This window comes from Protomyctophum parallelum (assembly GCF_964188405.1).
Source record: "Protomyctophum parallelum genome assembly, chromosome: 23".
In the NCBI taxonomy this organism is placed as follows: domain Eukaryota; kingdom Metazoa; phylum Chordata; class Actinopteri; order Myctophiformes; family Myctophidae; genus Protomyctophum; species Protomyctophum parallelum.
Window position 1 is genome coordinate 19,803,132 of NC_139715.1, and position 21,131 is coordinate 19,824,262.

General features: G+C 42.2%; 1 protein-coding gene across 1 annotated transcript; it reads right to left on the minus strand.

The window, feature by feature from the left end:
• Positions 1-2,324: 2,324 nt before the first annotated feature.
• Positions 2,325-21,037, minus strand: slc19a1 (solute carrier family 19 member 1). Its single transcript, XM_083758309.1, has 6 exons — positions 20,973-21,037; positions 18,323-18,970; positions 8,753-9,563; positions 6,872-7,064; positions 4,821-4,962; positions 2,325-4,346 (listed from the first exon to the last, which is right to left on the minus strand). The coding sequence occupies exons 2-6, from the start codon at positions 18,614-18,616 to the stop codon at positions 4,158-4,160; spliced, it is 1,629 nt and encodes a 542-aa protein (XP_083614435.1). The 5' UTR covers positions 18,617-18,970; positions 20,973-21,037; the 3' UTR covers positions 2,325-4,157.
• Between the last annotated feature and the right edge of the window lie 94 nt (positions 21,038-21,131).

Below are 21,131 nucleotides of genomic sequence, written 5' to 3' on the forward strand. Positions count from 1 at the left end.
GACCCCATTTGAAAAGGACCCCCAGTTTGACATGCAGAGGCTACTGACCCCAATTTAATGCCATTTATATCTGGGGACCCCCCCCCCCACGGGCCACAAGGGGGCACATTACAAATGTCTTCACGTACAAAGTGACAGGTTTTGACGATACAAAAATGTACGAAAATCATGATGAAAACCATGAAAAATTACGTAGGTCGTCGAAAACCATGAAAAGCGACATACTAGTATGTCAATTGTTTTCCTCGTTGAATAAAAACAGTTTTTTATGGTCCCCCCAAAATAATCATATTTGAACTGGCGTAGTCATACTTATGTCAAGTATTGACACAAGTATACTACGCCAGCAGCACAAAACAATAGTTCCATCATGTGACAGCGGGGTCAAAGTTGAATGAAAGTTGTGCTATAAGGTAGAAATAGATCAACAATACAAATTACGCTAGTTTTGTAGATTAATTTATTTTTAATGAGTGGCCCCAGTGATCCCATCAAAGAACTCAGGCAATCAATTAATACTTTTGCAACCACTATATTAAAAGTATTTCCTACAGCTTTAAGTCCAAAAATCTGAATTAAACTTTTATGAGAACATAAGATACTTATTAACACACAATACATCGTGGAATTCCTGTATCAGCTACTGTGACTAAAAATGCCATTTTCAATTCAATAACCTTTCCATGCTCCCACACATTCAAGTAAAGTTGATTCATCAACACTTCAGAAGTTACTGGATGTTTAGAATTCAGCTAGAATTTATCCTTGGTCACGAGTGTCCCGTGAAGAAATTAGCTGATCTACAAGCTTATACAATGCATGCGATGCGATGCATTGTAAGCTATAGAGCTGCAATTTTCAACAGAGTAAAGATTATTCACAAGGGTCGTGTTGGAATTTGACAACAGAAAGGAGGGGGGTCTGAACAACATGGACAGCTGAGCTGCACGTTCGGTCACATTACTCGGTGGTGTCATGTATCAAAGAAACTCTCTTTCTTATTTTCAGGCCTTCAAAAATATGGTACACAAAATGCAGCTTTAGGGAGATGTTCTTGTATCAAGTAACTATGTCATTTAATCCCGCAAGTGAACCGGTTCCACTGATGTTTTTTTTACATAGCTGTACATTGACACAGTCATATGCAATGCAAAGAAAAATAGAAAATATAATGGGTGGTGTTATTTTATAACACTAAGGCCCTGTCATACAGTATGTCCCCTCCCTGTTGGCTGGTTATGCATTTATTCCAGAAGTCAACTGTTCTATGTTTTAAGCATTTCCATGCGTAGGCACTAGGCAGTAAGAACTGATGCCGTATACAGCATACTGTAAAATCATGACAAAGATAACATTTGATTCTTAATGGAGCATACATTGACCATATGTGGCAGCCCTTTTGTTCCTACATGAAGTATAATGTAGGAGCAAAATGAAACAACGTGAGGTAACATCCAGTGTATAGGCAGTGTCTGTGTTGATTAAGGGCGGGAACCCCTTTTGGTGTTTTACCCCCTCAGGCCGGGAACCCATTTATGGGTTCTGTACAGTGTACAGTATGTACAGTATTGAAAAATGTTAAATATTTGATGCTGCTATATCAATATTTTAAGTTTTTCAGAAAACTTAGGTCAGGATTTAGAGGCGTTTTTAAGAATCGGTCTCAGAATGGGTTAAACTGATATGGGGGCACAAATCATCACCATCATATGCATATACTGATAAAAAACAACTGTTTTTTTCCTTCCTCTTACACTTTACTGCCATAGTGTGCAGTTTACAACGTAACACGCTGCAATAAAATACACAGTAAAATCCTCAGTGTTCATTTATCCATTTGTATCTACATGACTAGGCAGAGTTTTCTGACCTTCACAGCATTAACCGTTATTCTCCCCTTTCCAAAATCTTTGTTAAATTCCATTCAACGTTTGGCAACATTTGTACACTCTCAAGAGCCAAGTGAACACTGAAGATTTAATGGTGTATGCAGGATCTTTGACAATGGCCAAATGTTACTGACTCCAAGCTAATGTAAAGGCAACACAAAGATATTTCCTATGTAAAGTCAGATGCTGTTCGAATAGACAACACTGTGCACACAATCTACAAGTCCTAAGGGATGTTGTACACTCACTGTACAATGTACAGTATATATTTAAAAAAAAAAAGAATCTGCTGAATCAACATTTTTCTAAACAAAGTCTACTGTATGGTGTATTCACTGTCCCATACACAGCCTAGAACAGGGGTTCTCAACGTTTTTGACCCCCGGAAATGCTTTGGCCATGTCTCGCCTCCCCACCGCCAATACAAACTGACTCCAAATAACCCAATTAGGCCTGACGTCGAAATACATTTAAAAAAGTCTTCTGAAAGAATATATATTCAAAGATTTGTGCCGCATTTTCACAAATTTTCAAAAATAGCAGATCTACAAGCTACAAGATCTAGCACGACACTGGCGCGCTATGAGCTTGTAGATCTGCTATTTTTCAATAGCTAAGGTATTACATAATGCTTAGTTAAAACAGCCCAGAATGGGTTAATAATAGAGAAAATATATCAAATGAATACTGAAACCAGATATAATCATTAACCCATTCTGGGTGGGAACGCCTTTTGGTGATCTAAACCCTTCTGGACGGGAACCCCTCTTGGGGTTTTGTACTGTATTAAAAAATTAAAAAACTTTGATGCCGCTATACATATTTGTAGTTTTTCAGAAAGCTTAGGTCAGGATTCAGAGGGCTTTTTAGAATCGGCCTCAGTCCAAAATGGGTTAAGGAAAGTTTATGCATGTACTATGTGTACTATGTAAACTTCCATTTTCCAGCCATTCAGTTGCAAAAACAAATTATAATAATAATTTGGGGACCACCCAAAATAAATTGGCGACCCCCCCTGAGGTTGAGAACCCCTGGCAAGTTCATGAACATTGTGATTTTGTCCACGCAATTTTGCACACAGCTGGTTTCAGGTCGGTAACACTGCTGGTAACATATTGCGTTCTGACCCACTTTCAAAGGGTGACTGAGTTGTCATTAGCTTGCGACACACCAGTGAACAAAAGCAGTGTGTGTGTGTGTGTGTGGGTGGGGGAGTGTAACGCACCATACTTAAACCAATACCATGAACCTCTAAAAAGAAAACAGAATGGCCACTGGAAGAATGCATTTCCCACGGCCACAACCATTTCATAATGGTCCCTATCTTCATTAAGAGATGACCGTTTGTTGCAAAAAATAAAAAAGTACAGTCTTACAAAAATGCCCAATACCGCCTAGAAAATTATGGTTCCACCTATAACACTTTTACACATTGATTAGCTCATTAGTCCTGCATGGGAAATTTCAGTTTTCAGCAGTTAATTGATAGCTGCTCAGATGGTTATGATGAGCAACGCCCATGTTTTAGCAGCTTTGTGGATTTGACCCGATAACCTGAAGATCAAATAGATGGAAACGTTGTCAGATTTCTCAATAAAGAAAGTCTTTTTGTACCTGTGGTGTGCGGGCCCCGTCCATCATCTACAGCTTTGTGGATTTAACATGTCATATTATGTAGATATTGTCCGCACAGTTCAGACAAGAAATGCAATTTCTTCAAGTAGACAAATTATTGGCAAGACTTGTAAACGTTGTAGTATAAATAACACCCTTAGGTCTTACTTTATGCCCGGTTTATGCACGGTTTAACTAGCAGACGTGGAGTTGGACATGCCAAACTTGCGCTTGCGCAATGTCACTTAGATAATGTGCAATAGATTGTTTAAAATAGGGCCCAGGGTTGAGTTTTCAGTGACTTTCGACTGATTCCAGTAGGGCAAGTTTCAGAGAAACTGCAACCTCTTCTACAATCCAATGTGAACACAATTTGGACTGAAAGTTCTTTGCATTAGAAAAGTACTTGGCAAACTTGGCAAGTACAAATATATACTGTATATAAAAAAACGAAACAAAAAAACATTGGTCCGAATTCAATTGTGCAGGAAGAGGACACTTTAAAAATAGGTACCATATAAGGCACTCAAGTACTGTATAAGTATGTACTTGATTTAGGCTCTGTTAACAGATAAAAACACTCCATCTAAGGGTTGCATGTTCCCTTCTTGTTGACAGAAATCAAGGCATTTTAAGGTACAGTACTAGTTAGGGTCAATCCTTGCCTCTTTGTCCGTTAGAAAGCGGTTCTGCCTCAGAATTTATTGGCACAGGACTAAGCTCTGTGGGTGTGGCCTGGTCACCTCCTTTGGGTTGGTTTCTATAGTGCCGGACAATCACCACAGCAGCACAAACCAGGTATACGACGGTGAGCACGGCAAAATAAACAAAGTAGACCAGGAACTGGAAAAGAAAAAGAATATACAAATTATAATGGTGTTAGTGAAGCATAAGGAATAATAATATTGCATTCTAATAATGTGTACAGTAGCATCTGGCTTAACTTCTATCATTTGATCTAAAATTATATTGCTTTCTTTGTTTATTTATTACATAATTGGATGACTAAATACAATGTGTAATAATAACCTTGATTATCGCCAAATTTGCATTACCTGTAGTGTAAACTATTCATCTTCTAGCCTAAACATTTTCAGACCTACAGACCAATTTATATTGAAATCACTTATTTATCTGTATGTTTGTGAAAATAACTTTAAAACAAATGGACAGATTCTGAATGAATGATTTCCCATGAAGTTGTTAAAAATAAATCCACCTATCTCTTCTGAACCTTGATTATGATCATGAACGGCTCAATCATGTTTATTTTAAATATAGTGAAATATAATCCCTTTAAATTAGTAGCATTGTTACCTGGGTGTGGACATCCAGGGCCAGGCCACGCTTGTCAACAATGATGAGGGTGATGATGGTCTTCAGGATGGTTCCCAAAAAGGTGTTGATCCCAAACACCAAGGCACACAGCTCCTTGGTGAGAGACGAAGCTATCTGGAAGCTACAAAGTACAAATTGTATAAGATGAAGACATGAAGACTCACGCTCCAAAATTAAAGTTTAACCCCGAGTAGAAATAGATAGATACACATCGTTTCTGATATCTATTCCCTCCGGAATCCCACCCACCCAGTATAAAGAATGCTGGCTCTAATGGTATGTCAAGTTTGTCAACTCGTAGACAGATCTAGAGATAAAGGGCCCCTGGGCCACCAACATGTAAAGGCTTGTTTTTGGAGAGCTCCCTCTGGAAGCCTTATGGATAAACTGAGGGTTTAAACACTTGCAGTAACATGTATCATATGTATAACTGCTGCTGTAGTTATTATTTCTGTCATTATTTTGTTTACTGATAAATTAGTTTATTTTGTTGAGTCGAGTACCAGATGTTTGCGTTCACGTCATTTCCGGCCATCAGGTCTTATATGGTCATGTGAGTAAAGCTCACTAGTTCAGAGTTGTCGCTTCCGTGAGAGGGAGGCTGTTTGTTTGTTTGAGAACACGTCGCTTAAAAGGTTTGTTTAATTGTTTTGTGTCAACATTTTGAGTTCTCAGTCTACATTATAAGTTCCATATTGTATTTGTTTATGAGTTTAATTGATCGATTTACCTTTTGTTTCAGTTCGACAGTTTATTGATTGTTTGGGCATTCCATGAACTTCATTCCCTTTACATCGCTATGCAGCCAGCGAGGTACATTCATTTGTCAAGCACATTTTCCATATCATCATGTTTGTATTGTATAGTTGGCGATTATTCTGATCATGTCTTTATTATTTTGTGTGTCACCAGTTTGACGTTGGTCTTCGAGTGATGAAAGCGCTTAATAAACCATCAGTAAAGAAAAGCAACCTGTCTCCTCTGTGAAGGGAGTGACAATATGACAGGGGTTTTCAACAGGTCGTCCGTGGAGGTATTGACCATGCATTTAGTAATGTAGGATTTGTAGATTTTCTTTTACATTTTCTTTCTACTAGTTGAGAAACAGTGAACTGAATGACCAATGCAATTATTGAGAAGTGGGAGGTCAAGAAAATCAACAGAAAAAGAGTTAAAATCTCAAGAGGGGGAAGTTCACCGGAATGTCTGATGAGTCATTATTAGGAAATTATTAGTCAATGGACCATTGGTTGAGAGTTGAGACACAGTGGGATGTTGTATACACATGGGATGCATAGCAAGTGATACAAAAGCACTAATCTTAGCCCATATCCACAACCAACACAACAGTGGTCCCCAGCGGTCCCTCATTCACAATGAGTTGAAAACCACTGGTTTAGGACATTTGGGGCTTCTTTTATTGCCCATTACTGGCAAAAAGTTCAAAGTTAATAACTGTTATTAACTTTGCACTTTTTGGAGGCTCCCAAACTTGAGCCTCCGTTGTGACAGCAACGCGGCCTCGCGGAGGATGAAGCTCAGGGGCCCCCCTAGCTCAGGGGCCCCCCTAGCTCAACTGGGCCCAACAGGCCCGTTGGATAATCCTCCCCTGCCTATCATTAATAAGAGAACAAATGTTGTTCTCAGATTGAATGTCACTCCACAATGTATCTAATTTGGGGCAATCCCAAAATACGTGGGTATGATCACCAATCTTCCTGCATTCTCGCCAGCACAATTCGAGGTGTTGCTTTACTTTGCTAACATTTTAGTTTTCCATTTGAACTCTCTCCATTGTAAATGGTGCATTTATATAGCATACATAGATTGTGCATTGCATTCACCCATTCATACACCGATGGCAGAGGAAACCATGCAAGGCACCACCCTGCACATCAGGAGCAATTAGGGGTTCAGCATGACGAGACATGGCCAAAGCATTTCCGGGGGTCCCTAGCCAAAAACGTTGAGACCCCCTGATCTAGGTGACCATTAAAATGTCATGATTAGCGACAGCCCTATGCACTTACATTGCAATAGGCACCAGGAACTGGTAAAAGCCCCGGAACAGCGCGTAGGACACATAGCAGACCCAGATGTCGTCTGTAGAGCCCATGAGGAGCAGCAGGCCGGCCTGCAGGGCCGTGATGACGCAGATGACCAGCTCCGACCAGATGTTCCACCGGATCTTCACGTAGCCCGCAGAGAACGACGAAATCGCACCTGTTGAGAGAGAACAACACACTGGTGGTCAGGGAATGGGAGAACACCGCCACAATGTGGAATTGACCTAGATATTCAAGTGTCTGTGAATTGATTGCATATATAGGGCCTGAATGGAAACAAGACCGCAAGGACTTTTTGGAGTGTTTACTGTATTCTGTTGACGTTTATACATTCTGTCTAATAAACTAATCAATCAATCAATCGATGGCCTGTGGGCTTTCTTGTGGCCCCTGGAGCACATTCCATACGTAGGTACTACATGATAAAATATATATATATATATTTTTTTAAACCACTGTTGGATGGTTGGTTGTTTTGGTTTGCACCCTTGTATCAACAAGGGTGATATGCAGGGCCTGTCACACTCATTTGTGGCTGTGCATCTGCCTCCAGGCATCACTTTAGGTTGGGATGAAAAGTGCATTAGCACACAAAAATAAGAAAATAGCAGATCTACAAGCTACCGTGTGGGGGTCCCTCTACCCTACTGTACTGTACTGGCACACCCAAATATACTCATCATATATACAGTTAATATGTGTGTGTTTGTGTGTGTGTGTTAGGTTGCGCACAGGTGGTGAAAAACAACCATGCTGTTTTCGTGCTCATACCCACCCAGGCACCCACCCATCCACACACAGTGCTCTGTATGGGAGTGGTTGCACAAAAAAAATAAAAAAAATAAGACGCATTTAACCGTTCTAACATGTATTAACAAATACAAAATGGGGCTTAAGTGGTTCATATAATTGAAATGATCAGCTGAGCTGGCTGGTATGGCCAGGCTAATATCACTTAGTAGAGGGCTTTCCTTTTTTTTCAGTGGCATATTTGTCTGGTTTCCACTTTCCAGGCTATTCATGACCTACCGTGTTCCTTGCCAGAACAAAACCGATTACTGCACGGGTCAAAGCAAAGCATGGGAGTTGCGGTATATCGGGTGCGATACTGTGTTCATGGCAATGCCTCCTTATTTCTTACGTGTGGTCAATGCTGAAAGAGTCTAGATCTGTTTTTCAAAGGGGGAATGTCTTATTCTGGAAGCTTAATGCAAACCTTTGCCAATATGAAGAACTTGCAAATTATTAAACTCTTCTTGACACATAGATAGCGAGTTAAGAATTGCCTGTTTTTTTATGAAGTCACATTCTGCAGTGTTTGCAAGCAAGCATCTGTTTTAGATGGGCTGGCCAACATAGTCTTTATATAATAGCCAAACAGTCTGCATGGCTATTTAAAGTACAGTTCACCTGCCATCTGTAGACCTGACCTAATCACTCCAGATGAATGAGACTGACAGTGCTGTGTACCGTCAGACAGTGCACATGGCTATCTGTCAGCCTACATTAATTGGCAAATGGCAACTAACCCTGATTTCAAATGAATTACCAAAGAGAATGTTACAAACCAATATGCAACTAACTAGTCTGCAGCTTGAAAGTTTCAATCTACTGTAACTGTAACCAAACAGCTGGCATCACATTCAGCAATAATCAAAGAGGCACTTCAATAGACAAAATAAATCTTATTTTGGTTTTAAATGCTTAATCTTCTGAGTCATAAAAATGGTAAGAGCCGAGAGAAATTGATTATTTGTCTTCATTTTTTAAGCTAAAACATCTAATTTAATTCCCTGGACCGGAAGCTGAAAAGACGACGGCCCTCTCAGCTCCAGGACATCTCACCGAGCAGCGTGGAGGCGGCCTCCACCCCTCCGTTGTAGACGTGCTTGTTCTCCGTGGCCGGGTAGACCTTGTTCCACAGGATGTGGACGTAGAACAGCACCAGGTAGTAGCCCGTCGAGTTAAAGATCCACCACAGGCACCAAAGCCTCAGCCGCGGACTCCTCACCACGTTCTTCACCTCCACCAGCATCTGAACCAGGACAGAGTCTCTCCCCCAGGAGGAGGAGGCGCCGGAACACAGGGAGGTGGGCGAGGACATCACCGGCGACAGCACGTCCTCGCCGCCGGCGCCGCCGGCCTTCGTTTTGGTCACTTCTGCCTGGCTGGCTGCCGCCAACGCGGCCTCCTGCCGGTGCTTCCGGTTGAAGAACAGGGAGCGTTTTGGCCACGGCAGGCAGAGGGAGAGGAACAGGCCGAAGCAGACGAAGCCCAGCGACACGGCGCTCAGCGTGGTGTGGCGCACGTTGCCCAGAGACATGCACAGCTGGCCGAGCACCGAGCTGCTGAACACCCCGATGAGGAGGGCGGAGCGGGAGTAGCCGGCCGCGCGCTGGTACAGCTCCGGCTTGACCAGGGAGAAGATGTAAGAGGAGTAGGCCACGCGGCACGCCATGGTGACGCCGTAGAAGAACTCCATGAACTGCATCTCCAGCAGGCTGGAGCCCAGGAGCAGCAGGAGCCACACGGCCACCTGGCTGAGGCTCTGGAGGATCAGGATCGGCTTGTAGCGCAGGTAGTCCGTCAGCAGGAAGATGGGAACCTGCACGGCCATGTAGGAGTAGGACAGCACCGGGCTGATCTCGTTGGTTACCTGATAAAAGAAAACACGAGAGCATTGCAAGGGAATTAGAAAAAGATAACGCTTACACACCAGTTGTTTTAAGTAAGTATTCACCACTCATTATTCACTGACAAGTTGAAAGCATCCTGAACTGATAGACTTTCTACAAAAGGATGAGTATTATACAGTGCTGCTGTTCAGGAGCCAGGAAACGGCATTGGCGATTTACAGATCCTTCTAAAAAAAAAGTGTTATAATTCAAAACGTGAAACTTTCATATATTCTCAATTCATTGCACATAAAGTGCAATATATAAAACCTTTTTGCATACAGCTCATGGAAATCGAAAAATCCTATCTAAAAATATTCAAATATTTTACAACCACACATTTTTTTTAATTCAGAAATGTCGACCGTCTGAAAAGTATGTAGACAGTCGATACTTGATTTCATCAATGGTGCGTGGCAAGGAGGTGATCAGCCTGTGGCACTGTTCAGGTGTTTTGGAAGCCCAGGTTTGCTTTGATAACAGCCCTAAGTTATTTGTATTGTTGAGTCATATGACTCACATGTCTTGGCACCACAGGGGGTTATTATAAATATGTCTGGAGACGTCCTGGGCATATAACATACTGAAGCACAAAGTGATTCAGTAGCAGTGTCAAATAATTTTGTGGCCTTGGTAAATGGTTGAGACGAAGCAGTGAAAGGTCCTGAAAGATACATAACGTCAGTCTTACCCAATACCCAATCTTTCTGTTTTATGAACACAAGGCTACTGTATTTTATACCTCATACTAAGCATTTAAAGTATGAGGTATAAAGTACAGCAGCCTTGTGTTCATAAAACAGAAAGATTGGGTATTGGGTAAGCCTGACGTTATGTATCTTTCACTGCTTCGTCTCAACCATTACTCAATGGCTCTGGTCTCAGCCACCGCTGTGGATATTTTGACATTCCGTTTATTTTTATTTTTTTATGTTGCCACTACTGTTGGAGCAGCCATAAACTACACAGGTTCATCTCGATGTTCTGGGCATCTTTGTAATGTTAGTGTTAGTAAAAAGGAGGCAAAAGAGTAAAGTTTGAGGCAGACTAACATCACTCACTCGTTCACTGTAGTGGAAGAGATGCGCCTGGTGAGGGTTTAAACCCCGCAGCTACGTCAAGTCCGCCTACAGGAAATACGTAAGCTGCGACCATGAGACTCGTTCCTGGATTAGTCTATACATAGGCCCTCATTTATCAACCGTGCGTACGCCAAAATATGGGCGCACGCCGAAATTACCGACATTTTCGGCATTTAACATTTCCGGCAAAGCTTGAAATTGAACTTGAGTAGGACAAATAGTCACGTCTGGTCGCGAGCTGGCGTACGCTGTTTTTCTGTTTTACACAAGCGGAGCAGCCTTGTCTGAACTGCTGAGAGGCTGTCACAGGCATCAAAACATATATGTATTCACTCCTAAAATGTTTATATAAAAGGTATGCATAATGTATATGGGCTACATGTAAAAAATAAATAAATAAAAATGTTAAGGAATACATGTGTCATATGAAATTAGTAGGAGATAAAATCGCGCAATTAAAAACAATGTTGCAAGAGATGCTTAAGCCATTTAAACAGTGTTTTGCATGAGCGCATACGTACATGCGAGGATTTGGGCTGTCTGTGCTGAAATATTTCCATGACGGGACGTTGGAGAGTATAGTGCAGCAGCCCATGCTGCAGCTCAGCTGCGGAGTCCCAACGTGCAGGTATAGCCTACTGTAGCCTAATCTACAGCATGAAGGCCGATGTCTTTCTTACGGTATGTGCAATATAATAAACCCGACGCGTCGCTCGAATGCCAAATGTACCGTGCCAGGCTCCCAGCGCAAGTGGGAACTGCATCGGAGATATAGGTATATTACCCAGCCAGCCCATGCACCAGCCACATGAGGCTATGGTTTTGGCTGCACATTCATATAACAGTGACTAACGACTGCGAGGCAATCTAAATAGACTGGCGAACGTCGGAACGTGCATGGTCAGTTGGTCACGGACGGACCACTGTGATAGAGAGAGACAGACAGACAGACAGACAGACAGACAGACAGACAGACAGACAGACAGGACAGGAGGAGCACCTGTAAAACAGCAGCGTGTGTGTGCCTATTTGTTATTTAATTATGGTTCACAGGTTCAGGTTTTCGTTCACTAATATATCTTGTTGTATATTAAATTAAAAATACTTTAATAATTTAATATACAACTAACAACACACAGTTAAAGTTGCAAATAGCGATATGTGCGTGCGTGCGTGCGGGGGGTGAGGGGGAAGCGAAGCGAGAGGAGAAACAGACAGCTTTATTTAATGTGTCATGTAGGTGCGTGCGTGCATGACAGCAAGGCAAGCGAGGTGAGAGGGAAACAGACAGGGACCCTGCATGAATTAAATAAAGTTGGTCACAGGGTAGGCCTACAACTTTATTTAGTTGTCTGTTTCTCCTCTCGCTTCGCTTCCCTTGCTGCCCGCCTCACCCCCCGCACGCACGCTTTATTTAATTCATGCAGGTGTTCGTTCTTTATTTGTTTAACAACACACCAGTTAGTTGGGCTTGCAAGTTGCGTGTGCGTGCTGTGCGTGTGTATGAGAGAGGGGAGTGAGGCGAGCAGCAAGGCACGGGAGAAACCTATTTTTTCATGTAACCATGGTTTCAGGAAACGTATTGCCGTTGTTCATGTCGCAAAAACGAGGGCGAGGCTTGATTTCTTAGGGCGTGCCAGATCAAATCTCAGCCGTGACATTTATTAACGTGAGAACAAAATTAAGGAAGGATCAGCTGTTTGCGATCACTTTATAAATGCCGTGGCGACGTGGGTGTACTACGAAACCTGCACTCGAATCTGTGGCAGATTTTACACTCGATTGATAAATGAGGGCCATAGTGTGTATAGAGCGTCGCAGTCCCGCCCCCTCGAGAGACCCGGAAAATAAATCCCCGTCCATTTTCCTCAGACTTTTCAGAAAAGTATTTATTTAAAGACGCCGTTTACGCCGCGGACCGTTGGACAAAGCCAACTCTTGTCGTGACAAATCATGACAACAAACACAATTTTGGGCCTTCTATTCGTAGGATGTGAGTGTGATCATATTATCTGTCTGCGAAGTTGCCGTTTGGAAATAAATAATACTTAACAGCCCCAAAAACTCAGTTCTGTGTCGTTACTCATTTTAAAGTATGTTTTAATGTAGTTATTTATTGGACGTAAATAGAACCAACCTTCCAGTCAAAAAATATTACAGCATTTTTGTTCTTCATGTTCTCACTCAACGTAAGAGCGTAACACTGACAAATCTTTTAATACCTTCACTTGACCACTTTGTAGGAATGTGAACTCTGACCACACATAGCTCTGCATGCTCATTCATTAAGTCTTTGTGGTAATGAGTGTGCAGTGCGCACACGCGCACGCACAATATGGCCAACCTCCTATTATGTATGGTAAAACAAAAGATTCTAATCCCTGCCAAACGTAGCCAAGAATAGAATAAATATCATATGTATGTCAATGTCTACACATTGACATACATCTGGAATCTTCAAAGATTGTGCAGTACTTGTGCAGCACAGGAAATCAGGTACAAATCTGGGGTCGAAAAGGGTTACAGTGTAGCTTTAATGCACTTTTGTTGTGCAACACTACCACACCGGTGCCTAATTATGTGTAATAAATGCATCTGCACTGGCTCTTTGGTACATCAGAGAAAGGCAAAGTTTACATTCATTATTTTGCAACAAAAAGTAAAGAGTATCTAAGCCTTTGTGGGCCTCATGGTTTGACACAAAGTCGAGTCGTAAAGAAAAAAATCACACCTGTGTGAAACGAGTGGTGGGTGTCTGTCTGTCCGTCCAGGAGGTGGAGAGAGAGGGAGTGAGGCAGAAAGGAGCAGGTGGGGTGGTCTCTTTCTCTCTCTCTCCCCATTACAAAAATCATCGATCCAACCGCGGCCCAATCAGCCGCGGGGGCCCGCGTTAAAACTGATCTAGACGGGATTATCAAGACATTATTGCAATTTGCTTCAAGGAAATCTACTGCTTTTGAGTAACATCCGAGTGCTTTATAAATTTGTCAATTCTCTCTTCTCTGAAGTGGGAAAGGCCTCTCTCTCTCTGGCTCTCTCTCTCTCTCTCTCAAAGTATCAGGCCGGTTCCGAGTACGAGTACTTGAGGGTGGTATCGGCCTGTGTAACCAATACCAGTATTGGTATCGGAACAACTCTAATTAAATTAAATGTATGCATTTATTGTACATTATTGAACATAGCCACAGAATGTCACTGCACTGAGAGACACACAGTTGCTGTATACTCTCCAACAGCTGCCGTTTAACCAGATTTAGCCATTTGTGTATGTTAAATAACACCATAAAACCGTCATAAAACCGTGTGAAATACCAATAGTATAATTTATAAAAGGTTTTCATATAGCCTGCTCTTAACATTCATTAATGTTCGCACAGGGCCTCGCATTTTTCCCAGACGCCTCTGAGCACACCCCCCTGGACATGACACTAGTATGTCGCAAGGTCTTACCCCCAACCCAACCCTGGATGCGGAGTGCCAAGCAGGGAGGCACTGGGTCCCATTTCTTTCTTTGGTATGACTCGGCCGGGGATCGACCCCCGACCCCCCAGTCCCAGGGTGGAAAATGACTGTACAGGGGTTCCCAAACTGTGGTGCATGCACCCCTTGTAGCTCTAGTAGGTACAACAGTGACATGAAAAGGGTAATAAGTTAATAACTGTTTTATGATGTTATTTAACAACAAAATGTGGTAAAAAACAAAACCAAAAAAACAATCACACCCTTCAGCCGGGGAGGGGGGGTAGTTCCAGCGCCCAGGGTGCCGGCCCGGTTCCAGCGAGCCGCCCCACGTCCGAAACGGTTGAGAAATGACAGAGTTACCGTGCGGCGGTCCCTCTACTGTACTGTACAGTACTGTCACTGTACTGTACTGGCACACCCGAAAGCATACAGTTAATATGTGCGTTTGTGTGTGCGTTAGGTGGTGAAAAACAACCATGTTGTTTTCGTGCTCATACCCAGACACCCACCCAGCCAGCTACCCAGCCACACACACACACACACACACACACACACATCTCCCTAAGGGAGTGGTTGCACCACTCAAAAAAAGAGCAGCTGTGGGAGAGTATACAGCAGCTGCGTGTCTCTCAGTGCAGTGACATTCTGTGGCCATGTTCAATAATGCAGAAACTATAGTAAAATTACTTTGTGGAGGTGCTGGGTTCAAAAAGTGACATAGGAAAAGAGAAGGGAACCCGCACACTCATATGCTCCAAAAGATACATTTATTGACAACGTTTCGAGCCAAAGCTCTTCATCTGGTCAAACTCAAGATGTCAGTGATCCACCCACTTAAATAGACACCCACGGGTCACGTTACTAGTCAGTGGGTGGAACCAACACAACATGGTCATTGGATCAATTAATGAAATATCATTAAATACAGTGTTACACATTTCTCAAATCCACAACAGTGGAATAAGCTAAAGGACATCATGATTATTATAGAATCTAAGACAGTGATTCACATAATCAGGTATTATTACTTAGGCAACAATTCAAATATATACAGCATTGCAATAAAGAAATTATAAAAGAATCGCTGATGGGAACCGGCCCGATACTTTGAGAGAGAGAGAGAGTAACGTGACTTTTTGAACCCAGCACCTCCACAAAGTGATGTGCGTATTTTACTATAGTTTCTGTATGCTTTTTGTACAATACGGCACTCCTACCAAGACTCCACTGAACCCATAAAAATGGCAACATCAGCAAAGACATAAGAAGAAATCCTATCTCCGACTCCTCTTCCTTCAACACAGCCTCTGAATACAGTGATGGGGTCCACTACCAGAGGGAACCTTTTTTAGACAGACGAGGCGGAGGACGCAGAGGAATGTCGAGACCACAACGAAGAGGCCAACAAGGCAGAAACGGCCCTGGGGAAAATGTCACAGGAGCAAGAGGAAAAAGGCAACCTTCCCCCTACTGGATCACTGAATGTGATCAATTTGTCCAATAAATTCATAAGCACCCCATGATGTGAGTTAGCCCTCAGTAAAGGTCTTTCTTTTGTCCCTACCACACAATGCAATGACTAGATTTTCACAAGTTTTTCCGCACTCTCAGACTAATGGAATTATTTAGCCCCAAACACACTTCCAATAAGCTCACACAGGTAGATGGCACTCATGAAAATGTGAACAGGGCAAAACATCCCTAAATCTACTTTTTGTCCACCCAGGAACAAGAACGCCTCTCTAGAGACTTATTGTAGATTGGTGGAAAAAGATGTAACTCAAATCCTAAATAAAAAATGGGAATATAAAACAATGAATAACCTCTCTAAAGAACAGAGAGATGCTTTGATTGATTTGAAAAATGATGTGCATGTGATTGTCAAGCCCGCTGATAAAGCTGCGCTGCGGCTATACCGGTAGTCATTCAGAACCGGGTGGACTATCAAAATGAAATAAAAAGACAACTAGGAGATTTCTATAAAAAGTTGCCATCCAGTCCTACAGCCCAGTTCAAAACAGAAATACATGGAAAACTATCAGTAAATTGATAAAAATGTATTGGAGTTCATGAAAGTTGAATACCCTGTCACCCCAGTCATATACACGCTGCCCAAAATCCACAAACACCTTGAATCGCCTCCAGGCAGACCCATTGTCTCCTCAATCGGGTCGCTCACAGAGAAAATCTCCACATATGTCGATCATTTTTTTAAACCAGTGTCAGTGATGTCACTTCTCTCCCAGCCTATATAAGAGACTCCATGGACATGATTAACACCTAAAGAATGTGGGGGAAATTGAAGTTATCATGGCCACTTTGGATGTTGAGCTTATACACCTGTATACCACACACAGGGGGATTGCAAGCTCTCACCTATTATATGAACCGACGTGAAACCCTCTCACCTAGTACAAACTGCATTAGAGAGCTGGACGAATTAGTTTTAACAAGGAATTTCTTTATGTTTGAGAATGACTATTATCTCCAAACACGTGGCACCGCAATGGGAAGCCGTATGGCCCCTAATTACGCAGGCCCCTATATGGGCCTTTTTGAACAAGATTCAGTCTTTGGGCCCAATAATTCCTTCCTAACCCACATAATACTTTGGCGACGCTTTGTGGATGACATTTCTCTATTATGGAGTGGCAGTGAACATGATCTAAGAATGTTTTTTGACTATATCAACTCCTGTAATGAATCACTTAAATTCACTATCACCTTTGACAAAAGGGAAATCAGTTTCCAGGCAGATCTCCTAGATGCGTGCTTCAGAAGCAGAGGCTATCCTGATGAATGGCTAAAAAAGGCATGCGACAGATTCAGCGACTGTACACAGGAGGAAGTTCTTCAAACGGGACGCCCCCTCAAGTAACGGTCCTCTATGCATTGTGCAATATTCAGCCCTGGGAAAAGGTCCTCCTAATATTAGACAAACTGTTGTCAAATCAGATCTCACTCCTATCTCGCCAGAATCTTCCTTTTTGACTCAAATCCCTGATCCCTGCAATTATAAATGCGGCCGTTGCGCACAATGCAACTTCACCACTAAGAGCCACACTTTTACGCACCCACTCACGGGTAAAAACTTTGACATCAAGGGCACTATAACATTAAAGACATGCATGTCCATAGAAGCAGCATCCGCAACCAAGATCCTAAAAGCCTGGTTGCAATGCACTTTCTGTCCGCTAAACACACTGTGGCCACTCTTAGATATCAGGGGATTGAACATGTAAAATGCCCCAGGCGAGGAGGGGATCTGAATAGATTGTTGCTACAACGTGAATCCATTCGGATTTAATCAACATCTACCATGTTGTGCTGGTTCCACCCACTGACTAGTAACATGACCCGTGGGTGTCTATTTAAGTGGGTGGATCACTGACATGTTGAGTTTGACCAGATGAAGAGCCTTGGCTCGAAACGTCGTCAATAAATGTATCTTTTGGAGCATACAGTATGAGTGTGCGGGTTCCCTTCTCTTTTCCTATGTTCAATAATGCACAATAAATGCATACATGTTTTAATTAGAGTCGTTCCGATACCAATACTGGTATTGGTTACTCGGGCCGATACCACCCTCAAGTACTCATACTCAGTACTTTGACCCGAGTACCAAAACATCCAATTGACACTAGGCTGAAGGATCAATGCAACGGGAGCAAGTCTGACCCAACACTGCAGCAAATCCTCCAAAACAGCCGATCTACAAGCATAAATGACAATTGACAAGTGTAGACCGGAGATCCATCTGCATCTATGAGAAAAACGGGGTAAAATAAGTGGTTACTCAACTAAAATAAAGTACTCGTACCGGTTCTCGGTATCGGCGAGTACTGAAAATGAAGTACTTGTACTCGATGGTATCCGGACAACTCTATAGTTTTAATTTAATTAACTGATCTCAATATGGACCCATTATAGTGAATAGCCTATATAGTGAACCGCTAACACTGCAACAAACCACCATTAAAAAGCAAAGACCTCACATTTGATAAATCTGGATTATATTTGGATAGAAAAATGAAAAGCTGGAATGAAATATACTGGCATGGTTTTCAAAATCAGCATGGATGAGGCTAATCTAAAAGTGTAGTCAAAAACAAGGCAACACAAAATGTGCACAAAACACTGAGAAACCCCATGTTGAGAATGACATACACTCTCTCCCATTTGGTTATATCACTGACCTCCTCTCTGGTGAAGTTCTTCTCTGGACTGAGCAGGTTTGGCGTTATGAAGGGCTCCCCGGGCTTGATGGACGCCATGAACCCATAGAAGCACAGGAACAGCACCGTCCAGTGTGACGTCCAGGGAGACGTCGTGGCCTTCTCCCCCGGAGAGACGCCGGAGGTCTCTGGGTCTCCGCCGTGCTCTCCTCCCGGGTGGTCCACGTGCATAGGCTCCTTCAGACCCGTCTCCGTTTCCTCCTCGTCCCCTGGCCTGTCCCCACTCTCTGGGCTCTCACTTTCACCCTCCGCCATTGTTGTCGGTCCGAGCTTGTTTTCAAGTCCCTTTGAGCTGACAAATTAACATGTGAAATTTTGTTATGGGTGTCGGGTTTTTCTGGCTCCCGGATTGGAAGTGTATTAATTAATGAGTCACAAGAAAAAGGTTTGGGCTTTGTTCAATCTCTGATGCCATGACTATGCCATGACTATCTGGTGTCATACATGCACAATATGGAGGCAGAGTGATCATAATGACATGAAAGGGAAGTCTAACTGCTACATGGGGCTGTTGGTTGACCTTTGCTCCATTCCACGCCGGGACAACAATGATTGCAAGCAAGCTAGCCATCAGCTGGTGCCCGGTGGGGGTCTCATGTCATTGTGACCCTGTAAAAGAAAACAAAAATGTCGATTAGTCAGTCATATGATGGCCAACATGGTTACTCTGCTCTATGAATGTTCTGTTTTTACACTTTTAAAGCGTCTGCCACATGCCGCCACTATAGCATTTAGCTCTCTCTCTCCCCCCATTACTGTTGCACCGTCATCACTTATGTTACGTATGTACTGTTACTGTATACACTTACATGTTTTAGATTAATATCTACTGGCAAGTGATATATCTTACTTGCACAAGAGATAGTTGCCTCATTTGGATTTCCTTTTTGAGCATGCTCCTGTTTTCTTATGATCTACTCTCATGATTACTATGTTCTGTAGCTGCAAATCAACCTAGCTTGTACAGGCAGTTCATTTCACTCTCACTTTTACACCTGTGTAAACTTATGGGACTGTGACAATAATCTTGAAGTGGAAGTTCAAGTAGCAGTTCACAGAGCAAAGCGCACCCCCTGCAAGTCGTCGGTATGTCACACTGAAAGTGCATGCACACCTGTTATGATGCAACGCTAGTCTATTCCCAACTTTGACACACATCCTTCAATAAAATTGGTTGACCCCAAAGGAGCTTATGAATATCCATGAACCACTGAATGGACTCATTCATGACAACAAAAAGTTAAGAAGCATGTTGAACACAAAAGTTATCAAATATTGTGATATTGCAATTCATACAATTCTTTGAAATCACACCTGTGTGAAGTGAGGGGCGCTCTTATCATCATACATAATCTCAATCACAATGTGCGTCCTCACTTTAGTCTTCAATGTTTGTGTTTACAGTAAACACACACTTGTTTTCAATGTTTGTGTTCACACTTCACACACACTTGTGTCTTCAATGTTTGCGTTTACACAGACCCTCAAAGATGGACTTAGGACGGGATAGTGCCCCTCAAAAACAACAGTGACTTGAAAGCTTTGGATTAAGGGAGACGATGCATGGATTAAGGCAAATCAACTTCAATACTAACTCAATTCATATGTGCATTTTCATATGGGTATAAAGTAATCTGTTTCTTTATTGTAACATCTTGCATGGACAGTGATGTACTGTATTATCACAGGTTGGTTGTTCTGTTATTGTTGTACCCCTGCCCAGAAATACAGAAAAGCTAAACAAGACTGCAGATGAAAATGAGCATGAATGCATCACTTTCTATTATTACTTAAATGTAAGTATAATTAATTAATTATATATACCGGTATATATGTTTTTTTTTTGTGTGTGTGTGTGTGTGTGTGTGTGTGTGTGTGTATGTGTGTGTGTGTGTGTGTGTGTGTGTGTGTGTGTGTGTATAGATAGTCAATTAAACGGAACAAACTAAAGACAGGTATGTAATACAAAGACATACTAATAACTATACATGCATTAAATACACATATAGTAATAAATAATTTAATATGCATTTGCATAATATGTTACAACACATTAGTAGCATTATACATTAACATAGTTGTAACTAGCCTAAGATTTAGACTCTCGTAGATCATGTATTGTAGAATCTAGTAGATGTATTTATCGATTCTGACATAGATTGAAAATACATCTACTAGATTCTACGAGAGTCTAAATATGAGGCTAAATTGTAACCAGTGCTGAATCTATACTGACAAACACAACGGGGTTACACAAGTTGAGTTGACACACGTGATTTAGCTTGCTGACTAACACATTGGTCGGCATGCAAAACAAAGAATAGAATAGGTGTTTGTTTCGTTTAATTTTGTTGTGTTGTTGACAACAGCTTCTTACTACTGGATCGCAAGTCCAGCTTTGTGACCCAGGTTTAAAAACAAACTGTAGTTAGTTATTGGCAAAGCTAGTAGTGCTGCTAACTCATGTCAGATGAGTTAAATTAAACAGCATTTTCACTGTTTAAGTGCCTTTACACGCAAATTTGCAGCATGCCACCCAATGAGGTGAGTGAGCTCGCATTGTTTTGATATTACTTTACGAAAAGACCAAGGAATGAAGTTGGATCCTTACCTCGGAGCAGTACCAGCGTTGCTGAAAACAGTTCATTACTCCATTCAGACCGAGCACAGACTGAACTACTGAAGCAGCCGAGAGAGCAAGCGCTGATCCGCGGCGTTGCATTCTGGGATATGTAGTGCAGTGGTTCTCAAAGTGGGGTCCGGAGACCCC

Excerpts from the sequence above, each read along its gene's own strand:
- slc19a1 (XM_083758309.1), bottom strand. The coding sequence starts at position 18,616 with ATGGCGGAGGGTGAAAGTGAGAGCCCAGAGAGTGGGGACAGGCCAGGG. Across the intron at positions 9,564-18,322 it reads AGAACTTCACCAGAGAGGAG|GTAACCAACGAGATCAGCCC; the intron begins GTCAGTGATATA and ends TTCTTTTATCAG. Across the intron at positions 4,963-6,871 it reads TTCCTGGTGCCTATTGCAAT|CTTCCAGATAGCTTCGTCTC; the intron begins GTAAGTGCATAG and ends TGTACTTTGTAG.